This window comes from Corylus avellana, chromosome 5 (genome assembly GCF_965113065.1).
Source record: "Corylus avellana chromosome 5, dhCorAvel1.hap1.2, whole genome shotgun sequence".
Lineage (NCBI taxonomy): Eukaryota > Viridiplantae > Streptophyta > Magnoliopsida > Fagales > Betulaceae > Corylus > Corylus avellana.
Genome location: NC_142494.1, coordinates 20,510,906 through 20,534,305, shown reverse-complemented (window position 1 = coordinate 20,534,305; position 23,400 = coordinate 20,510,906). Strand labels below are relative to the sequence as shown.

The 23,400-nt window shown below is 35.3% G+C and overlaps 1 protein-coding gene across 1 annotated transcript; it reads right to left on the bottom strand.

The window, feature by feature from the left end:
• Positions 1-9,586: 9,586 nt before the first annotated feature.
• On the bottom strand, positions 9,587-23,073 carry PGM (phosphoglucomutase). The gene is made up of 22 exons (XM_059593907.2): positions 22,781-23,073; positions 22,541-22,606; positions 22,228-22,272; positions 22,040-22,132; positions 21,866-21,918; positions 17,849-17,900; positions 17,682-17,750; positions 17,282-17,350; positions 15,447-15,569; positions 15,307-15,359; positions 13,487-13,565; positions 13,336-13,400; positions 13,187-13,254; positions 12,914-13,032; positions 12,750-12,824; positions 12,540-12,655; positions 10,727-10,868; positions 10,502-10,583; positions 10,376-10,422; positions 10,182-10,259; positions 9,997-10,102; positions 9,587-9,896 (listed from the first exon to the last, which is right to left on the bottom strand). The coding sequence occupies exons 1-22, from the start codon at positions 23,000-23,002 to the stop codon at positions 9,829-9,831; spliced, it is 1,890 nt and encodes a 629-aa protein (XP_059449890.2). The 5' UTR covers positions 23,003-23,073; the 3' UTR covers positions 9,587-9,828.
• Between the last annotated feature and the right edge of the window lie 327 nt (positions 23,074-23,400).

Sequence of the window (23,400 nt, the reverse complement as noted above, 5' to 3'; positions counted from 1 at the left end):
AACTCATAGCCCCCTCCATCCCTTCTAGTGTGGGGGTAGATCCGCCTCCACTGGTGGAAGGCAGAGGAGATCCCCTAGTGGATATTTCTCGTCCACCCATGCATGACTGGAACACCAGAGGGGGGAACTGTAGCATTCTGGGTAATTACTAGACTATGTTTAGCTTAGTTGGAGGGTCAACAAGATTTCTCGGTTCATTATGGTTCACTGGAAGGAAGATTTTTGGATTTTGGGTTCTCATTGAATGTTTGCGGGGGGACAACCGAACATTCGTTGACCAAATTTGGACCTACTAGGTAATTAATGACCAAACGTTTGACCTACAACCTTGAAACCACTGTGCAATATTGCACCGAATGTTCACCCAGGACCACCGAACGTTCACTATCCTGTAGGACTGCCAGAGCAACACCTTCAATTTTTTTCAACCCTATAAATACCTCTTCCCATGCCCTTCTAAGCTCCATTCCATCATTTGAGCCCTTGAAAAACCTTGCTTGAGTGTTTTATGAGTTGTGAGAAAAAGAATGAAGATTTTCTTGGAGATCCTTGTTCTAGAGAAGTAACATTCTTAACTTGATTTGTTCTTTACTTAGTTGTTATGCTGGTTAAGTGTTTTCCATAGTTTAGTTGCTAGATTTGGCTTTATGTTGTTGTTTTAGGTTTTAATCATGGTTTATGCATTGGTTGACGTTTTATTCTTGTTGGATGTATTTTCTTTTGCATGAAGGCATTATTTTGAGTTAGGAGTATGTTAAGGATCTTATTATGACCTTATAACTTGCTTAGAAGCTATTTGGTTTGAAATGAGTTTTCTTTAAAATGTTCAAAATGAGTTTTTATAAGTTTAAGTGAATGGTCATTCTTTTTTTAATAAATCTGTTTGGTATTTTGGGGCTTCACACCCACGCTACTAGTAATGCCTCTGTAATGACCACCAACCAAATATGACTGCCCTGATCAACGTTAATTCATTGGATCTAAGGCCAAACATTATAACCATAAACTATGAACCATAGGGTCTTCCTCATATAATGTTAAGCCTATGGCTGCCATCCGTACATCACACACCATGTTATACGATGTAAATATTATTGTCTTTTTACGTGCATCGATGCATGCATTTTATAAAACTCATAGGATTCAACATTCGCTTATTTGATTCACGTTTTACACAAAAATAGAGTTCATTTTAAAATGTATTTCATGCGAGTAATTATAAACATGCACGTCATAAAATAATCATGCTATAACGAATTATAATAACGAGTATCCATGTGAGTTATATTCACCTTGATCGTATGAATCCCCTTGATACACGTCTTCAAATTCTTCCAGTCCCAAAATATGCGTAAGGTTCTATCATTAGGCCTGATCTAAGCTTTAAATACTCTAAAACCTAGTTTTTAGGCCAAAATTGCATTTTATTTGAGCATTGAACGATTGGTGCAAGCATCGAATCGATCGATAATTAATTGTGTCTATCATTCAAAAACCCATTTTCAAAAAATCCTAACTACACCCGTTCTAGCATGATCTAAGTTCTAATCTAACTCCTAGCATTGTTTTGAGTATAAGCTTGTTCCTACTAATGGTCCAATCATCAAACCTCCAACATTTGTAATCAAATAATATCCATCCTTGATTAGAAAAAAAATAAAATAATAATAATAATAATAATAATAATAATATCCATCCTAACAACAAATCTACTATAATACATCTTTAAAATAGTTGGTTTGACATTAAATCTATTTAAGTACTATAAATACCATAAATAAACGACGAGATAGATATCACATGCATAACAAAAACAATAATCTACCTGCACAATAATCAACATCAAACCTCTAAGATTCATCCTAAAAGCCTTAAACAACAAGCCCATACATTAATCTACAAAAATACAACTTAATGATTAATAAATAACATGCAAACATGTTTAATATGATAATGGAAACGATATAGAGACAGAAATTACCTCTATTGAAGGTAAATTTCAATTATCCTTCCTCTCTCTTTCTCTTTAGGGTTTCCTAAACTAAAGGAGGATGAAAATTGCCGGAATGGGTGATCACAACCGAGTACAAGATGCTGAGATGACCAATTTTTATTTGCATGCAAGTGGCATTAATTGATCGATCCTATATTGATTGATTGTTAGGGAACGTTGTGCCAACATCAATTGATTGATGGTCTAGTTCGATCATTCGACCACTGCTGAATGATGCTAAAGTCCAAAATATCTCATTTTCTCCTACTTAGGCACTTAGAACCATCTCTAGCATACTAATTAAACAATAGTTAGAACACACTTAACCTTAATTAAAAAGCGGGGTATTACATAGTGCTGACTAGAAGCCGGACTTTTAAGAATGGCTTACTTTAACAAGTTCGTAGTATTTTAATGTGCTGCTTGTGGCACCTTTTGAGAACAATATATCTTTAAAAATATATATTTAGTTTGTAATAACAATGATAATATTTATATAAGTTAAAGTTTGTTTAGAAGCTTTCGTATATTTTCATTTATGATGAGGTTGTGATGTCAAAAAGGTACAAAAGAACATTTGGGTACTTGATATTTCCGCTATGAGACTTCTAATACTTTTGTATGTAGCTGCGTCAGGAAAAATTTAGACATTTTTCACTTGCGACTTGTTGTTAAGTTGAGGAGTTACAATTAATGAAATTATCACACAAAAGATCTAAGTCATAAATCTTGAAACTTATAAACTATAGTTCATAGTTGGTAATGGAATGGAATTGAGTATTCCATTTTATGAGACTATAACATATCAATCATGATAGTCTATCTTAATCATGGAAATGCATACTTCTAATTGATATGTTGGTGTGGTTGTAATGCATTGAATTGCACCATGTAAGTTGTTATTCTATGTAACCATTATCAATATGAATAAATTGAACTCACGACTGCTTAAAGATTGTTCAAATCTTGAAAGGAATCTAAACTCAAATGTGAAGTGGCGGTTGCTTTGATAAATTTAGTAGTGAGACCTTTTATGGTCAAAATTTCAGTGTTGAGTGATTATATGTAGCATTCTGGGAACACTACTCCTCAAGATGGAGTCTATAATCTCTTTGATTTTAATCAAATTGAATGAAATATTCCCTTGAGATAATTTTAATGGAAATTTATTGTTCTGATTCTTGGGCTTGAGTGTTTTAGTAAGGAGTTATTAAAATTAAATGTATACTTAATGAAATATGACATAAAGAATACAAGAATAATCAAGAGATTAATAGGGAACTCAAAGATTAAAAGATGGTGAATTAAAGTGATAGTTTTATTGATGACTTTAATTATATATAGAGATTTCATTGAGTTGTCAATTGCAATTATAAAATATCCCTGATAGTTTTGATTAATCAAAATAAATAGTAGAATAAATTATAATTAGTAGTAACTTATGACATGTCATGAAATGACAAGTATTATAGGCATATTAGAACTAGTTTTATTTTTCCTTTTAGGTCCCTTTTCAAGATGATTACTATCCCTTAAGGTGCTTACACTAATTACACAAGAACCCCTAGTGGCCACGTAAATTAGTGATAGGGTCTATGTCTCCCAAGTCCTACTTTGACAAGAAAACCCAGCTAGTCTTACATGGAGACATAAGCCTCTTTAAAGGGGTCTTTTGTAGGTATTAGAGCACACGTACACTCTTGGTCTCATAATAAAAAAGGAAAAGAAATTCAGCCCCAAGAACACCAAGTAGCCAACTTTGGGAATTTTTGTTTTGTTTTGCATGATCCAATTATGCTATATGTTCTTTTGATGCTTTTTCTTGAAAAAATATTCTCTATATATACCTTTTGATATATATATTTCTCATAGTTATCAGGATCATAGTCTGATGTAAATCTACCTTTAAACTCATGATCATGATCTAATTATCTTCTTAATTATCTCCTGATCATCAAGTGGCAGCTTCATGGAAGACTTGGTATTCTTCTCATCTTTGTCTTTACCTGGCTCATAAAATTCAATATTATTAGTCACCATCACTGTGAATTTATTGCTCAAACAGACACTCCTAGCTAGTGACATGTTTTACACATGAAGCATGGCACTTTTTCTTATTTTTTATATTTTAATTACTGTTCCTCGGGTCTAAACCGTTTTTCAAGTGCATTAATTCATAGAAATATGCATATAATATTAATTGACCATATATATATATATATATGATGGGCAGATCAGATCCATTCAAAGCAGCAGTGAATATGTATAAAAAAATAGTTAAAATGTGAAGGAAAATGGCATCATGCACCAAAGAAATTGGAAACTTAATCATAAAATAGAGAAAGATTTTTAGCACCCCCCACATGAAAGAGGAAGAAAGTGATAAAAGAAGTCATGTATCTTTTCAAAGATATGATAAGCTTGGAAACTATAATTTAAAGTTAAAAAGTCGAGTTTTAAGATCTGGACAAAATAAGGCAAAAAGGTAGTGGAATTAACAAAGAATCCCAAAAGAAGTTTTATTTTTTGCTTTCTTTCTTAGTGTACGTGAGAGAAATAGGGATCTATCAGAACATAATATTAACCCGACTCAAATTATTTTCAACGCAAAAATCATAAAACTCTATAAAATTATCCACGGTAATCATTTGGGTGTATTACATCCCCGACAAGATCTCGTGGAGAAGATTGATTACTCTCTTTGAGATGTGTTACCTGTAAATATTGCTCAACAATTAAATCAAATTATGATGCACTCAGTTCCATTCAGACTTCAGTACAAGAAATTAATTGATTACCGTTTAATAGGTTCAATTCACATCCTATACACAGATATGACTCATGACAACTAATGACTTCAGAATCCAAAATCTGCAACGTTGCAGATTTTGGTCTCCTCCTAGGCAATCTTCATTTGTCCTTCGTCTCTTTCCAAACATTCATCTTAATTAGTATCTCTTTGGTTTAATGATTTCAAAACATACTATTTGAAAAAAATTGTAACTTCAAAAGACAATTATAAAAATGAAATGTTTAAAAACACATTTAAACGTCGGGTAAAATCATAGTTTGTCTTTTTAAATCTCAAATCAAGACGGACTTTAAAACTGTTCAATTTGAAAAATGTGATCATTTATTTCAAACCCACATCCAAAAAGGATATTTTTCTCAATTTTATTTAAAAACACGGGTTTGTCAAATGCACTCAACCACTTTGCAATGGTCAGATGGCCACCCCTTTGGTCATCTGACTATTTTTGCACCCTCTAATTTTTTTTTTTTTTTTAAATTATGGATAATATGAGAATTTTGGGATAAAATTGGTCGAATTGCAAAAATTTAGATGTTTTGAGGGTGCATTGCAAAAATTGAAACATTGGAGATCGAATTGAAGATCGCCCCAAACATTGGGGGGTAAAATGTACTTTTCTCACACACACACACACACACACACATATATATATATATATATATATATATATATATATACCAGTAAATATTAGCTCCAAATATCTATGAGACTACCACTCACATTATTCTCCAAGGTGCTACGCATAAGCAATCAATTAAAGGCCAAAAGTTTGAAGGAATGGAGAAAATCGACCCAACTTCATATACTCATTCATGTCGGGTAAACCTTAGATCTGTGCTAATCGTCCTCTTAAATAAATCGGATAAGACTTCGGGTTTGTCGCCAAGAGTGGGCCCAAGAAGCTGTTTGCGGCCTAACTCCAATTAAGAGGATTCAAACGTTAGACCTAATTAATGGGGATGTCACCAAAACTAAGGCTCTTACTACTTGAGTCAACTGGTTGGGGTTGCAACCTAGTTGTTTGTTTCCCAACATTTGAAAGGAAGTGGAAATCGTGAAATATGGTCACTACAGGACAGAGGACATTAGGTGGAAAAGGGAGAAGAGGGAACATCGAGGTCCATCACTAGAGGCAACTAACATGATGGTGGATTTGTCACAATGTCATGCAGATAAAAGGTTGTGGGCAAATGAGTTCTCTGGAAGACAAAATCCCATGAAACTGATTGACCCAAAGAGGTTGGATCTATTCACAACTATAGTCATAGAGAGTGTGTCGCAATTCTATCTCTTACTACCCACTAAAAGATTGCTTACTTTTCTACTTGTCTGTACCATTATTAGTTGGTGGGTCAGTTGGAGATTTAGCTCATATGTGAAATGGGGGGCAAAGACAATCCCATTTTGATTTGGTCTTGGATTTTTGAAGGAAAAGGCCGCCTTGATTGCTATGATATAACAAAAGCATGTTTTTCTTAGGGTGGGAAACCTAGCTTACTAAACCCGGCTACCTTTGAACCCAAATAATGCATTGCTTTGGTTAAAAATAGGAAACCTTCAACAACAACAGAATAAAAAAAGAGATCCTCTCCATTTTCTTTTTCCTTTGAACAGCTGCTACAATCTCTTAGGATAGATCTAGGGCACAAATTAAAGATCGGTCTATATACTAATACTACCTTTATGTTTATGTTGACATAAAGAGTTCATTTTATAAGTGATTTATACTTAAAACGTAGGTATTCACTCAAAATTTGCTGGATGTGCCTCCTTAAGATTACAATTATTAATCACTACGTCTTTCCACAGAAAATAAATCTATATGTATAAAGAAAGTGTGGGTGGTTGATCATACGCATAAAAGGGCAAGGTTTTAAGCACCTAGAAGAGACTGATTGCTTTAACAAATTTTATTGAGGGGCTGAAAATCATGAATGGGCACAAGTTCATGTAGCTTTTAGTAAATGTTGAGTGTGACATTATAATAGGGTTTGACCTTGGGTTTGTAATTGTTTTACTCTAGCCCTAAAACCTAGGGAGCGAGGGGACCCGAGGTGAGAGCTCTTCGTGGATGAGACCGTCGGTGGCGATGTAGGGGATGCAGAGGAGGTGGGAGAGACATGACGTGTAGGCGTCCAAATTGTGGAGGCTACGGAGGAGATCTAGATTGGCATTGAGGCTCTCGCTCTCAACAATTGGTTTGGCATCACCATGGCGGTATCACTTTTTAGCTGCGTTCAAGAAATAGAGAGAAAAAAAAAATGGAGATGCTACAGTTGCTGGCTACAGTTGGAGAGCAACTGTAGCAAACTTAAAAGTCAATACTGTAGTAATGGCTAGTATGAGTATAGAGGTGATTTTTATGGACCGAAGCAAAATTTTGACTTTAAAAAAATATATGTATATAGTTAGTCCAATCCTCCTAGTGCTCTTGTAAGACTTTGATGTCATTTTTCAGGTAAAAAAAGTAATCGAAAACAGAAGGCAAGCACAAACAGAAACGTGGCGTTTCATGTCTTTATTGCGGTCCCTCTACAAAATATATGGCTCTGACCATAAAGGAATTAATGTAGTCTGAGAAGCAACTTGAGAATGTCACATCCCAGAAGTCTCTGCTTGATACTGCTTACTGCATAAAGGGTTGAGAAGGACGAAAAGAGTGTCCTATGTTGAGTGCGTGCTGTGCCATTATCTCACTTTGGGTTTGTTGGGATGGGAAATAAGTTGGCTTGCTTTTGGGGGAGAGTAGACTCAATAGGGCACCCTTTTTTTCCCATTATATTCACTCCCACAAGGCATCTGATCAAGCTCAACCCTGGTGCTCTTGTGTTGTCACTTGCACACTCAGCTTCCATATAACATGGTCGGGGACATCCCATTGGGTGTTTTTTGTTTATGGAGACCTGATCAGCTCACAGTTGGATTGTATTCTTTACATTTCTCAAAGTACCTCTTTGCTTTTCATGGAAAGCTAGACGTGAGCCAATATACATTGTCTTCAAAAGGAATGACCATAATTAGTGTATCCGCCTTCTCATACTACTTGCGCATATATACCTCGACCAATGACTATGCGTTGATGATGTGTTTTATGGGGTGGATCAATCACGTCATAACATACCAAGTGTGGTCATCTCTGCACTTATTCATTTTCATAGAAGGTGATAGCTTCCACAAAGAAGGTTAGAGGAGAAACGTTAAGGGGTTGGAGGACGAATTTCATTCTCTTTGATTTTTGTGCATAAGTACCTAAACCAATAGCCAATTTTTGCACCGATGATGTGTTTTATAGGGTGATCACGTCACAACAAGTGTGGTCATCTTCCCCATTGACACAACTAAATTGTCTTGATTTAGGCACTTGGGCGAGTAGCGGTAAGTGAAGTAAGTTAATAATTTTCATAGAAGGTGATGACTTCCATGAAGGTTAAAGGAGAAACGAGTTTCGTGATGATCTTTGACATTCGTTCTCTTTGTTTTCCTCCTGGATTTCTAGATTTATCCTTCCAAACACTTGCATCCCCACACTAAATCTCTTCCAGGTCCTCTCAAGGCAAACTTTGTCCTGATGGCCTCTCCATAAAGCCCAATGATACAAAACTTTCAGGTCTTAATCAACAGTAGATAGTTAGGTACCGATTGAAGGTCAACTATGCATAACTACCATATGCTATCCACTTGTCCTTGAACCTACCGTTTTAAACACCGGCTAATCTACTAGACAATAGTCAACCAAATGGAAAGTGAGCAAATATGTCAAACAAAACCACCGTAAAACAGGATTGTCTCTATTTAATGATCAAGATTTAAAGTTGATAGATCTAATGATGCATATAAAGTCAATTTTTAATACGTTTTTTTAAAAATTTAAATAATGTAGAATCCGGTATATCATTAAATACACAAACTTTAAATTCTGACCATAAAATAAATTATATCTTTGAAATTGAGAAGATCCTTGTCCAACCAACACATTTTGTTTTTTCATATTGGAATGATAAATGCAGTTGAAACTCTAGTTGCTCTTATTTTTATGGAAATAGTTATTAAGGAGTAAAATTTATAAGAAATACCATTTCTAAAATAAAATATATATATTGTATTTTCCTTGACTCATGTATAATAATTTTTTCATTAACAAAGTTAGCACTAATTATATTAAATACAAACGCATTCATTAAAGGAAGAGATATATCATGCTAGATCATATGCAATATTTTAAGTTTGCCCCTGAAAATTAGTGGTAAATTGAAGACCAATCTAACAGTCATAGAGATGTTAGATTAAAAGGAAAAAAAAAAATCTAAAATTCCTAAATTTAGGCTTAAATAAACTCGAATCTTTATCTACTCAAGCTTTTTCCTGGACCCTCTCCTTATAGTAATGAAAAGTTCAGAATAAATGTATAGATATATCCACTCCATGTCAAACCAATTTCTTTTCTTTTTCTTTTATAGTATGTATTACAATAAGCATAATATACTATTACTAAAGAAATAGTATAGATATATTTTAATAGGTAAATATTAGAGAATAGCTATTTTAGCATAATGCAAACGAATATCAGAGAATATTAATATTAGCAATAATTAGTAATATTAGCAATAATTAGTACTTACCACCATGAAGTATTTGGGGGCCTACGTTACGAGTCAAGAGGATTACTTCAACTATTTCGGTACAGATCAAATTCATCAATTCCTATCAGTTTAAGTTTTTATGAAAAATAGTGATTTAACGCGATGCTCAGTTTTGCAATCTAGGTATTGAAGCAAGAGCAGTGAAGCATTAACTCCTCTGCTGAGAAAGAGGTGTCTTATTTTCCACATAAAATTCAGTAATTTACAAGGAGTGGCTTATTGTTATACTAAGCCAGGATACCTATTGCACAATCAAAAGATTCAAAACTGAATGGGAGATATCTGTAAGACAATTCAAGAGGAAAAAAGATGAACTGGTCAACCTGCCACTGGCATAGCATAGGATAACACTGGATACATGAGATCGATCATGGGATTGTGCTTTATGTGATCACAGTAGGTTTCTCCCTTCCTGTGAACTCCTTCAACTTCGAGACAGACAGCGCCAAATCTATAGCATGACCAAACAAACAATAAACAATTTATATATATATATATATATATATATATATATATATATATATATAAGTGAGAAATGATAGCAGACTAACCTATCAATGGTTTTAGGGCTGTTTGGGCATCCACATCGTGTTTAGATACATCTGGTTCAAACTGTTCAATGTAAACTCTAACAGTGGCACCTGCTGAACCAGTTCCCTGTAGATATGTATAAGATATTTTGACTTAGGAGATGTGTCCCCAAGATTATTTGTTAGAGAGAGAGGTTTGCACATACTGATAGACGATATATGATCCTTGATCCATCTGTGAAAACAAAGCGAACACCTTGCTTTGACACTTTGCTCCCATCAACCTAGATAATCAAATCAAACACGAGTTAAACATGTTGAGCAAGGAAATTTTTTAATGTTTCAATTGCTTGAAGTCACAACTAAGCAAAGACAAAATATATACAATGTTCAAACTTACGGGATCTGTATACATAAAATCATCTGCAAATTGGAGGACGTAACTTCCTGTAACACGATTATCAGCATCCAAACATTGCTGGGGAAAAGTGATGATGGCATGAAAAAACTTTAGGTTCAAGCTTACCAAACTTGTCACCAGGCTTGCTTTTAGAGAGCAAATCTCTAAGATATTCTATCATTTTGTTTGCACCTTCAGATTCACATTCCTGAAAATGAGTTGAGTTAATCAACGGATTCACCTCTCAGGAGACAATTCAAGTTAATCTGGTTTGGAGATTCAAACCCAAAACTCAAATTAGAGTAACAACAACAATGTGCAAGTTCGAGTCCAAATGGAACTATGACTTACTTCATAGTCATATCTAGAAAAGAAATTCCTTCCATATGTTGCCCAATGTTCCTTCACAACGTCATAGACAGAAACCAACTTCTCACCTGGTTTGTTGTCTTTGTTTCGGTATGCAATAATTGAAAGCCAAGCTAAGACAGCCCTGTCATTTGGAGATATTAGGTCATTTCACATGGGAATTGATGGTTTAAGTAATAGAGACAGGATAGACGTGTGTCATCTTTCAATACCTCAAACTATGAAAACTTGTGCTAAACACTAAATTGCAGAGTCGGTTTTTTCATTAGCCTAACAAGAGATCGAACAGGCAATGTAATGAAACCAAATTTGTGAGAGTATAGCTAATACTAGATACCGGATTTGCCATAAAATTATTGACAAAAGAAACTATAGTAATTAACAAAAAGAGGAGTCAACTTACACCAGAATCGTTTTCATGCTACACCAGACATCCATTTTATAGTAATTAATGTCATTCAACCACAAAATCCAATTCAGGCAATGTGTAAAATCTATTTTGAACAGGCATGAAATCAAATACTGCCGCATCCTAAAATCTACAAATTCATACCATGTTTTAGGTGATGAATATATAAGGTCAAGCATTGGGAATGGCAAATTGCTCTTTCAAGTTTGCATGGCCAAACACCGTAGAGAAGTATACACAGTTCCATGTATCAAAATGGGCCATCAACCATCTCCCCGTATCTTCTTTTTTTAGCAATAATCTAAGCTTCTCATCCAGACCTGCCCCTAATTTAGGAAACTGACAAGGCTTCCTCCTTGGTAGCTTGTGTTGAAGCAGCATAACCATTATACTGTCTTTTAATGCCAATGGATCTCAGCCAACATCTAAAGAACGATGCTTGTGGCCAAATAGCCTCTAGAACTTGGGTATTATTAGACTAGGGGTGCAACCTAACAGAGCCATTCATGAAGCCCTTGAGCTTCGTTTAATTATGAGCTTATCTGAGTTTATGGCTCCAGTCATTCTAATGAGTTTGACATTTGAACAGCAATATGTTAGATCATCTTTTTTACAATAATAACATTTGACTTTAACCACTTACAACAGCTAAGAGTTGATGTTTTATAGTTAATCTTTACGACAACTGTAGTCAAACAGCCCAAGCAACTCCTGAGCCCACTGAGCAGCTGCCATCCTGCGTTTGAATAGAGATATAGTGGCTCCAAGCTAACTTGAGCTGATCCTAAAGAATTAGTTTCTAAGCAGATCCAAGTTTAAACTGTCAGATAGTAGGCTTGGATCATTTGTACCAAACAATGTTGACCATGAATAAGGCTTTTTTATTCTAGTTATACAGCTACTCAAACTTTACAGTGTAGAAGATTGCGCAATTTAAAAATCGATATGCGCAAAGAATGAGCATAATAGAAAATAATGACGTTCACATGGATAATTGGCAACAAAGGGAATCACAAATAATGATTAAATAATATACAACAATAAAAATGGGCACACATTGAGCCTATGAAGAAGGAAGTTCTTGATGGTGTTATGCTTAACAGTTGCATGGAACAAAAAATCAACAAATACACAGGCAAGGAGAAATGATTTGATTCAAGCTGTAGAAGCTAAAGTGAAATGAGGAAGGCCAAATAAGTCGTGTTTTAAGTGAGTGGGAGAATACACTATCGCAATATAGATTCAGCTAGCTGAAGTCCTGTAGGAATGATAGTTTTGTTTTTCTACTATACAAATAATTTTAAAAAGATGAGAAGCCCCAGTAAAGTAGATAATATATTATGTAGGCCACTGCAATTACCCCAAACTATAAATGTAGAGAATTACCATATGCCATCCTTCTCACGAATGTGATCAGAACCTGTTCCGAAACTCTCTTCCCCACAAATGGACAACTTCCCGGCATCCATAAGATTTCCAAAGAACTTCCAACCAGTAGGGACCTGAATGACAGGATCCATTGTTTGTCAAGAGAGATCTATCTCTAAATATAAGCCCCATTTTCCAAGTAATACAACAGTTCAAAGAGAGCTACACCTCAAAGAAAGGAAGGTTCAGTTTTTCAGCTACACGATCAAGAGCACCACTTGTTGGCATAGATCGAGCCAAACCCTACAAAATTCAGAATGAGTCATTTCTTTTAAGCTCCACAACTAAAATATTTAACAAAAAAAAAAAAAAGACGAAAAGATCATTTTTACCTTAGGGCCACTCTGGAAATATGGAATGGCTTCTTGTGCATTGGCAGCAATAATTGCAACAGAGTCGGAAGGAGTAACAAAAAAGCCTCTACCTAGAATCATATTTCTATCACCGTCTCCTATTAATGATAAAAGATAAACCGTCAATCTACATAATCGGAATACTAATAACAATAATAAACATGTGTGTTCGTGTCCATGAGAAATTGTTAACATTTTAGAATTCTAGAATCATTAACACAAATTAATGCCTCTTATAGTCATCTAAAGTACCATCACTTGCAGCTCCAAAATCAGGTCCACCTTCACCATACATAATATTGACCAAATCCTTAGCATATCTGCCCAACAATACAAGCCAAAATCAGTAATGCTCTAAAAATGGCAATCAGCAACTATCAAACAAAGTATTTCACTCTTACGTAAGATTGGGATCGGGATGACCATGCCCAAAATCCTCTAGAGGCACTCCATTCAAAATTGAATCCTACATGACATACCCAACATCTAACGTCAGGAATGCCAATAATAGTAACATTATAATTTCTTTCAGGGTATTTCATGTCAACATACCAGACTGGCTCCTAGCTTGTCCACAAAGATGGGTTTTGCATAAGCGCCAGTAACAGCATGCATGGAATCATATATAAACCTAGAAAGTCACACTCAACATCAAACAGTTCCAAACCACGAAATCTAAATGACTATCACATTGGAAATTGAAGATCCAACCAAGAGCATAAAGGTCCATGTTTAGTCATTTCCCATAAATAAATATGAAAGCAGAAGCATATAATTCTAGACAGGAAGGGGAGATATGCAAACAAAGCAAAAAAGGCTTAAAAAGTGTATATACGTAAATTGGTGAACCTAGCCACCTAGTTAAACTACCTTAACACTGATAAAGTAATAGTGGTGAATATTTTTAGCGAAAAGAATAATAAAACCCAAGGGATTTGGGCAGAGGCAGGGTCAGGGTAGCAAGAATTGTGAACTAAATGTGAGTCAATTAAACTTTCATTCCAAGATTATACTGTGAATCAAACTTCTTTGTGCCTCTAATAAGCATGATATTTAAGGAGATTTTCAAAAATTAACCCTAGTTTAGAAGTACTGGAAATCTTTGCATTGGACTGAAAAGACAGATATAAAAGTCAGATCAAAAGTTGTCAAAGAACTTACAAATTTAACTCTAGCATATCAATTACAGAATACTTTAACGAAACCATCTGAAACCGTTTTATATGTGGAAGTAGTTCACAATTACACGAATCCGAGTTGTAAACCATGAGTCAGAACACTGCAAACCCCTAAGTTACTCAATTAGCATAATTGTTAACTACTTCCAGATATAAAATGGTTTCAGATGGCAAGGAATCTTGAACCCCAACAATTTTCCAATGTCCTTCATAGAAATCCAACCCTGGTTGAATGACTGGTCACAGGCTCTTAATGTAAATGAACGGGCCCCATCTATAGGTGTTAAAACAAGCAAAAGGATTAAACACAATCCAAAAGATGACAAGTTGAATGGAATAGAAGAACGAAAACATGAAGATGCCAAAGGCTCAGTTCGAATTTTTCGAACAAAATATCAATCCGCCTTTGAATTCGTATTGGAATTTTGATTAAAGTGAAGAGTAAGCCTATTTCTTTTTTATTCTAAGACCAGTAGTTCTAGTGGTCGACTCACCTCTTTCAAATTGTTTCTCATTATTAAGAACAGGTAACAAAGATAAAATACGAGCTTGCTTTATAGCAATAGTAATTAATCGTTGTTTTAAGTTTAATCTATTCACCCGTCTAGATAATATCTTTCCTTGTTCACTAATAAATCAACTAATTTTTTTTTTTTTTGATAGGCACTAATAAATCAACTAATTAAACTCATGTTTCTATAATCAATGCGATCCCCGAGCCAATCGGGGGCAAACACCTACGAAAAGATCAAAATTTTGTAGAAGGCCATTCGATAGACTTAAGACAAGTCTTCACAGTAGCTTAATTTGTCCTGCTCTATTACTGGTTGGCCAAATGGATAGCTTTAAGTCTTGTGTTAAAGAAGCTATAAACAAAATGATGACCAAACCTAGCTATAAATATGTATGGACCCAGCAGTCTGACAAAACAGGATAGTGCAGCTGATTGCAAACAGAAAGAAGCAAAATGAGAAGCAAGGAATATCATTTTTCGTCACAACCAATTCTAGCATGCCCTTAGCTATCAGAGAGAAAAGAAAATAAATTTAGCCAGAAACCAAAAACTCAGAGGTTACTTGTCTTGAATACGCCCCTTCCCCCAAATCAAGGGAAAAGCAGAGACACAAAATAAGGGATGAGTAACAAACCACCAAATAGAACCAACAGACTATATAAACATGTTAGACATCATACCTGTAATCTGATCGTGACAGAAGACTTTTGATAAGCTGGAAATCAAATACACTCTGCACAAAAGCCAACACAGTTACTGATGTAAACGCATTTGAATGTTCATCTCAAAGTTCTGAAGATGCATATCTTTTGTTCCTGACCTCCAATAGCTCTAAATAGTCAGAAACGGGGTCTATTACTTCAACACTGAAGTTCCCGTACTTGGTAACTCCCAGACGTGATAGGTCAACATCAAGAATGTCTGCAGCCTTTATTTCAGTTATCTGCATCACATTTGCACAATTGAAACAAGTTGAAAATAAAAAGACTACAGGTGGAAAACAGTTACTGCTTAAAAGCAAATGGGCAGATGAAGAGGCAAAACATTATGATAAGTAATCAACATGTATATAAAAGGCATGTATATAAAAGGCATAAGGCACCTCAGGTACACAAGAAGTATACAAGAGAAAATACCAAGTTAGAAGGAAAAAATAACAAAAAAATCATGAAAATAAAGCACAAACGGGATACAAAAGCTGGTGTCCAAAACTAAAGAGCATGGAAGAAAAAACTAGACATCAGCAAAACAAAATTAAGAAAGACTTAACACAGAAAAAGAACCATGAATCACATGGTAAGAGAAAGAACAAAGTAAATAAGAGCATTGAAAATGTATGCAATTTGTAATTTTCAAGGACAGCTGATTCCTCAGGGTCATGCACTACAGGTTGGGTTAACTCTGGCAGATCTGATTCTCTAAGAAAAATCCCATTAATCTTTTTCTTACAACTCTACATATGCAGATATAATTTGATATTTACATTCTCTATATCAAACTAGTCAATAAATAAATTGACTGCAAGAACTAACCCATTATCTTGCCTGCTTGTACAGTTTATTTAACAAGAAACGCATTTTAACTGACCTAGAGAATTAATTTAACTTTTTACTCTGCCAATAAAAAGAGTAAATTGTCAACACGAGCTCTCTCAGAGCGCATACATTTTTTATGATGAGTAATGGAATCTCGTTTACGTATGACTCTCCAAAGTAAACACTAGGAGGCTACAATCACAATAAAAGAAAATTAAACAGGATGGGTCAAGTATCACCATATGTAACTGAAATTATACAGGGAATCTCTGAAAAGGCTCAACTTCCTCAAAACTCAGTATAGAACAGACTAGAAACTTTATATTCTTGTTAAGACTTACAACAGCTCAAGGTTTCCCATAACTTCAACATGGTTATAATAAACACGTGGAGATGTTGCAATCAACCTTTCATGAGAACAAAGGCAACATTTGTTGAACCATAAATATGCACATGTAAACACATGCAAAAACGTTTTCATACAGAAACAGCAGTGTACCATCAGGAAGGGGGGCATTCATTTCTAGGATGGTGAATTAACCTATACTTCTTGAGCAGCCTCAAATTGTCAGTAGTAGTGATTCAACTCTACATTGACAAACCCTGACATTTCCTCCAATGTGTTCTATGGAATTCCGATAGGCCTTGATGAAGCGAAAAAAGCTTCAACAAGAAACTAACTATATCAATCAAACTGAAGTTCAAGCAGGATGGAGAATCTGTTAATCATCTATTATTACATTGCTCTGTTGCTTGGGAGCTTTGGTGTTTCATGTATTCCCTCCGTTGTGGTGTCCTAGGTTCAATCTAATTCTGTTTTTAAGACACTCGCTGACTTATGTGGCAGTTTGTTCAAAGTGGTAATCTTATAGCCCAGAAGGCCACACCCTTGCATTTTACGCACTTTCAACAGGGTGGTAAGGACTATTTTAGAACTCAAGGATGACTTATCACAGTCCTCATTTGCACGGAGAAGCAACTCTACAATCTATTCAGCAAAGAGCACAAAACAAATCATCTTAAAACTAGGATTGACAGTAATAAGCGATTAACCATATAAAGGAAGAAAAATGGTGGGACTGAAAAATCAGGAAGCAAAAAGATTGAATCAGATACTTACAGAGAGGGTGTTTCCATAAATCTTGTCAGTGATAGATTCAGGTGCAGGCTGACCACTGTTGTAATTGAACTGGTAAGAAAACAGCAATGAAATTTTGAGTTGGAATACATTAAATGGTGTTGTTCCAAGTAATAAGAGATTATCAGATTATGCAACATCTTATGCAAGAAGCAAATGCTATATTTCATACTAAATTAAGACACTTCCACACTGATAGAGTAAATGTTTTCTCAAAAAGATTCAGTAACATTTAGGGCAAACTGTAAACCGCTTTGAAGGGAATTGAATGAAACCAATATTTGTTTTTGTACAAATATTCAAAAATCAAGAACTACGATTACAAAGACCATTAAGTTTGATTGCACTATACATACCGGACATGTGAGATCAAAAAATTCACCTTGATGCCCCAATCATATTCAGGCCCACCAGGGTTATGACTGGCGCTCATTATAAATCCACCATTAGCCTGTGAAAATAATTGTTAATTGCAGGGAGATGAGGAGAGGAAGGGAGAGATGCTATAACAAGATGTGAAGCATAAAATTAAAAGTAACACACGCTTGCCTTTCTCTTGCGGATTACAGCAGAAACGGCTGGTGTTGACAGAACACCCTCCCTGCATTGATATAATTAATATTTAGTTCTATGATAAAAGAATTAGAACTTAGTTCTATGATAGAAGAACTAGAAGTGAAAAACTGCCACAAAATGGCTTGGCCACTTCATAAAACCAATAGCATTATGTAAGGCCAGTAGGATTTGAAAAGAAAATTAATATGAATAGACCCTGAATGCATCTAACCACCAGACGAATTAATTACAAAGATGTTCTATAATATCAAAATGGAACACAAAAATCTCTTAGGGTCCAATTGGTCTAACGGTTTGAAAAATAGCAATTTCAAAATGCAGTTAATGAAAACGTAATTTTTAAAAAGCAGTTAAGCATTTGGTAATATCGCAATTCAGCATTTCAATTTGCAGTTTCACCTTTAAAATCATGCATTTTTAAACAATGCACCTTCTTACCTACAATTTGAAAAAACCGTCATTTTTTTCAAAAGCATTCCCAAATGGGACACTTTCTATGATTTTGTTAAATGTACTTTTGGCCTGCGAAATTGCAGGGCCAAATGGACTCTTAATAATTGTTTATAGAGGGATACTAGGAAAAAAAAAATCTATGGGACTGCTCCACTGCAGAACACATACTCCACCATTTAAATTATTGAGATCACAGGAGCCTCAACCATACAAGTACGAAATAACTCTTACATATAAGCTCATAATTAAGCAAAAATATCCAACTCATTTCTCTTTAAGGAAGGACAAACAAATTTGGCTCATCGATGGGGAAGACACTTGTATTAGAGAATACTAACTTCTGGGTCCTCTTCAGGAGTTTCATACTTCAATATACAGATATTATAAATCAAATTAATACATATTTTTGTGTTTTTAATAAGTAAACGAAATTCATTAAAAAGCAAAGGAGCGCGCAGCACAAATACAAAGAAAGTATAAAGGAGAAACACCAGACCAAAAAAAGAAAAAAGATCAAAAACATCATGAAAACTAGAAATATGAATACAATTATAGGCGCCTGTCCATTGGTAAAGGGTATTGAAGAAGGCCTTTAGTTCCACTACCGTCCTCTCGCAATCTACAAAAATACAATCATTTTTTTCTCTCCAGATTCACCGCATAAAGCAAAACAGGACAATCTTCTACATTGCTGCACTTTAAAAACTACCACACTGCCCTCTCCAACATGCGAATAGATCGACCACTCGACGAGGCATGACCCACTTTAACCCAAAAAGATAAAAATAAATAAAAAATAGAACTCCATAAGGCACTAGCAACCTCGTAGTAGAGTAAAGGTGATCTATAGTTTCCCCACTCTTCTTGCACATACAACACCAATCTACAACGATAAGATGCCGCTTCCTTAGGTTATCCATAGTGAAGATCTTCCCTAAAGCGGCCAACCAAGCAAAGAAACACTCTCAAGGGAATCTAATTCCACCAATTACTCCTCCAAGGAAAAGGAGTAAATAAGGAATTGGGACATTATAGAACAATCTGACATCCTTGGAAGGGGCCAACAACGCTCGTCTTCACCACTCCATCTCAATTTGATGGAATATAACATATTGAAAAACAAGGTGAAAAAATCCACCTCCCAATCATGTGCCACTCTGATAAATTAACCTTCTACCAACAAGTCACTAGAGAGCTATAAGTGATCTACAACGGAAGCGTCCTTTAAACAAGCAATATTGAATAACTAAGAAAAAGCTACCTTAATCGTATCATCCTCACACTACACATCATGCCAAAATCCCTCAAGATATTTTTTCTGAGACCAACCCCACACAATCCATTAACATCACTTGAACTCCACCCACACCACAAGCTGCCATATTTACAATCTATCACCGCTCTTCACATAGCATCTCTATCACAAGCATAACACCATAACCATTTCCCCAAGAGAGCTCGGTTGAACAGAAGTAAATTTCAGACCCCCAACCCCCTCAAAAATCGAAAAACAAACCTTGTACCAACTCACTAGGTGACATTTGAACTCCTCACCAACCCCACCCCACAAGAAATCATGTTGTAACTTCTCAATACGATTGGTCATACCAGTAGGGAGGGGAAAAAGAGACTTAGAAAGAAGTAGCAAATTAGACAAGGTTCTCTTAATCAAAGTAATCCTCTCACCCTTAGACAAGTAAAACCGCTACCAACCAACTAAACGACTCTCTATCTTCTCATTAATGCCATACCAAATCAATTTGGCCTTAAAAGGAGCTCGAAATGTAAGACCTAGATACTTCATAGGCAAGGGAAAAACCCTACAACCTAGAATACGAGCCAAACCTGACTGCTAATAGAGACCATTTCAATTTAGCCAGATTAATCATCAAATGTAAGACAACTTCGAAATATATGAACAAGCAACGCAAATAATGAAGGTAATCTAGGTTTGCTCCGCAAAATATCAAAGTGTCATCCGCAAAGAAAAAATGGGAGAGGAGCCCACCAACATTCTTAGACCCCACAGAAAAGCCTGATAAAAAAAAAATCCTATTCACTGTAGCAAAAATCATTATACTTAAAGCCTCCATAATGACCAACAACAAAGGAGACAGAGTCTTCTTGTCTCGGGAAACGAGAACTATTAAAAAATCCCGTCAGAGAGCCGTTAACCAAAACAGAAAAATGGACTGAAAAAGTACATTGAGCTATCCGATTACACCATTTCTCCCCAAAACCGCAGCTCTCATCGTATGCAACAAAAAACTCAAATTCACATTATCATAAGCCTTTTCAATGTCCAATTTACAAAGCACACCTGGCTGCCCAAATCTGATCCTACTATCAAGGCATTCATTAGCAATGAGAACGGAATCTAGAATCTACCTTTCCCTAATAAATGCATTCTAAGAGTTGGAAATAATCTTCTCAAATTCACAGTATCGGAGTGGTTCGACCACGTAAAAGTTCCACCTACAAATGGAATATCCACACGATCCTGATCAAAAATGAAATTTTATAACTCCACCATAGCTGGACAAAACGGGGCTTCCCTCGATCTCTCACTATGAAAACGAGTGATGTTGAAGTCTCCCTCAATGCACCACAACAAATTTCACCAATTGAGCAAACCAACCAATTCATCCCATAAAAACCTTCTATTACAATCAAAGTTAGGACCACAGACACCAATAAAAGTCCAACTATATTGATCTTCAACATTTCTAAAAGAACAAGCAACAGGAAACTCCCCCACACATTCTTCTATTTTTTCCAGCACCCTCCTATCCTATATAAGCAGAATCCCACCAGAAGCCCCTCTTGAATCTAAACAACAATCCACATGTTGACAACCCCACAAACTACGCAAAACACTACTTAATACAAAACTATTGTAAAAAGTAAAATTCATTGACATGTATAGAAATTAGGGAAATTAGAGAAACCCTCTCCGGACGTGTTTGGGAGATTACTTCCGATTTGTTTACTAATCACAAAGCATCTCTAAAAAAACGCTGATTCAAACAAATAATTTATCAGATATATGAGGTCTCTAAAACCAAGAGAGTGAACACTACCCATACATGTTTTACTGTAATGGGTACTTACATTCAGCTATAACTGAAGTTGTGTGTGCAGATGTTACCAGAAGAAAAGTAGAAAGCAATATAATTAAGATAGCTCAAAATGATAAAATGGAAAAGCAAGAAATGGCATGCAACATATCTCCATCTGTAAGTGTCTTATTTAGGTCTAGGAAGTACATGGGCATCTCAAGTAGTGATTATAACAATAATAGTTTCCTAATTCCTATAAGTACAAGCGTAGTACATATCACTCTATAGTGGTAGACTCCTCTGTTAGTGTCCAACCAGATGGAAGTCCGACAAAGGTGGAAACAAATAAATTAATTCAAACAGATAAGAACATATGTTAGCATCTTATATATCTCTCCCTAATAGCACTTTGTTTGCATCAATCTTCAAATGAAAATTAGCTAAAATAGTTAAAATAGCAGCCAATTAAGAAACTTACTTTCCAACCAAAATTTTTCCAACACCATTCCCTGCAGCAATTTTGATAATTATCTGCCATTTTAAATACAAATTAGCTGTACTAAGGGAGATAAACACTCAAAGAAAATGACATTAATTTGGCATGTTACACTAGGGAAAAAATTGAAAAAAAAAAAAAGAAGAAAAAAAATACCTGTGCAGCTTCTCGATTAAAATAACGGCCATCACCTCCTAACACCAGCAACCCATTCTTGTAATCCTCTGATGGCAATGAATTAAACAATGCCTACAGATACAAATTAACAATTCATATTGAAACATAATGCACTAAAAACCAATTAAATAAATTCAATAGTTGAATGAAATGTGAAAATTCAAAACCTGGATCCAATTGGCAAGGTAATTTTCTTGTATAAAAACTTTCACCTACGAAACATACAATCAAACAATATAAACATAACACCCATCAGGCTCATTTTGATTGCCAAGAAATTGAAGGTAAATAGAACCATTCTATCCTACAGTTACTTGAATCAAATACTTCATATTTTATAAACAAGCAAGAAAAAAGAATTAGACCCAGAATTCCATTTCCTGTTACGTATATTTTCTTACCAAACAAATAAGACAAGTACTTCAAAAATCAATCACAAATAGAATAATTAACACTAACAGAAAGAACAATAAGAGCAACCTTCTTCCGAAGTCCGCTCGTTCCAGTCTTCTGCCCTTCGATCGGCTTCGTCGGAATCGAATTAATCTAAAAAAAAACCAAAGAAGTAAACCCAAGTGTTGACAAAAGCCAATATCCAAAATGCAAAACGAAAAACATACATACAAACATGCGCGCACGCGCGCGCGCATAGAGACATACGTATATTTGTGTGTGCGCACGTACAAAGAGAGAGAGAGAGAGAGAGAGAAAGAGAGAGACCTTGATGCCTTCAGGCTCGGTAATGGTAGCGGAAGAAGATGAAGAGGAAGAGGCTTTGATGGAGGGAAAGTGTGAGGCTCTGAGGGGGAATTTTGGAGAAGGAAGGGGCGGGAGAGATGGGATTGGAGATGAGAAAGTGATGAAGGCATATGGTGGTGAAGATGACGATCTGGGTCTTAACGTGGTGGACGAGAGCAGGTTTAATCTCATAGAGAGAGCCATTGTTCTTCGAAATAGAGATGGAGATACAGAGTGAGAGTCAGATAGTGAGTGAGTAGTGGGGGAAAAAGTTGTAGGAGTTAAAAAAAAAAAAATTGTGCCGACTCTAATGCTATTATTAGTTGTAGGAATTAAAAATGAACCACATGTACTTGTTCAACACTTATCTTCATTAAAATACCTTTTCATCTGCCGTTCATTTCTCATAACGTGACAACAAAATCAAAATCAAAATAATAATAATAACAATAAGAATAGAGGACATCACTTAATGTTTAATCACCTAATATTGATTTAGGAATAAGTGAACTATCTTAAAAACTCTTTGATAGACAAGACAGGTTTGGCTACCCCTAAAGATGATCGTCTCGCTCTCAATAGTTCATTATGACTACCCTAAT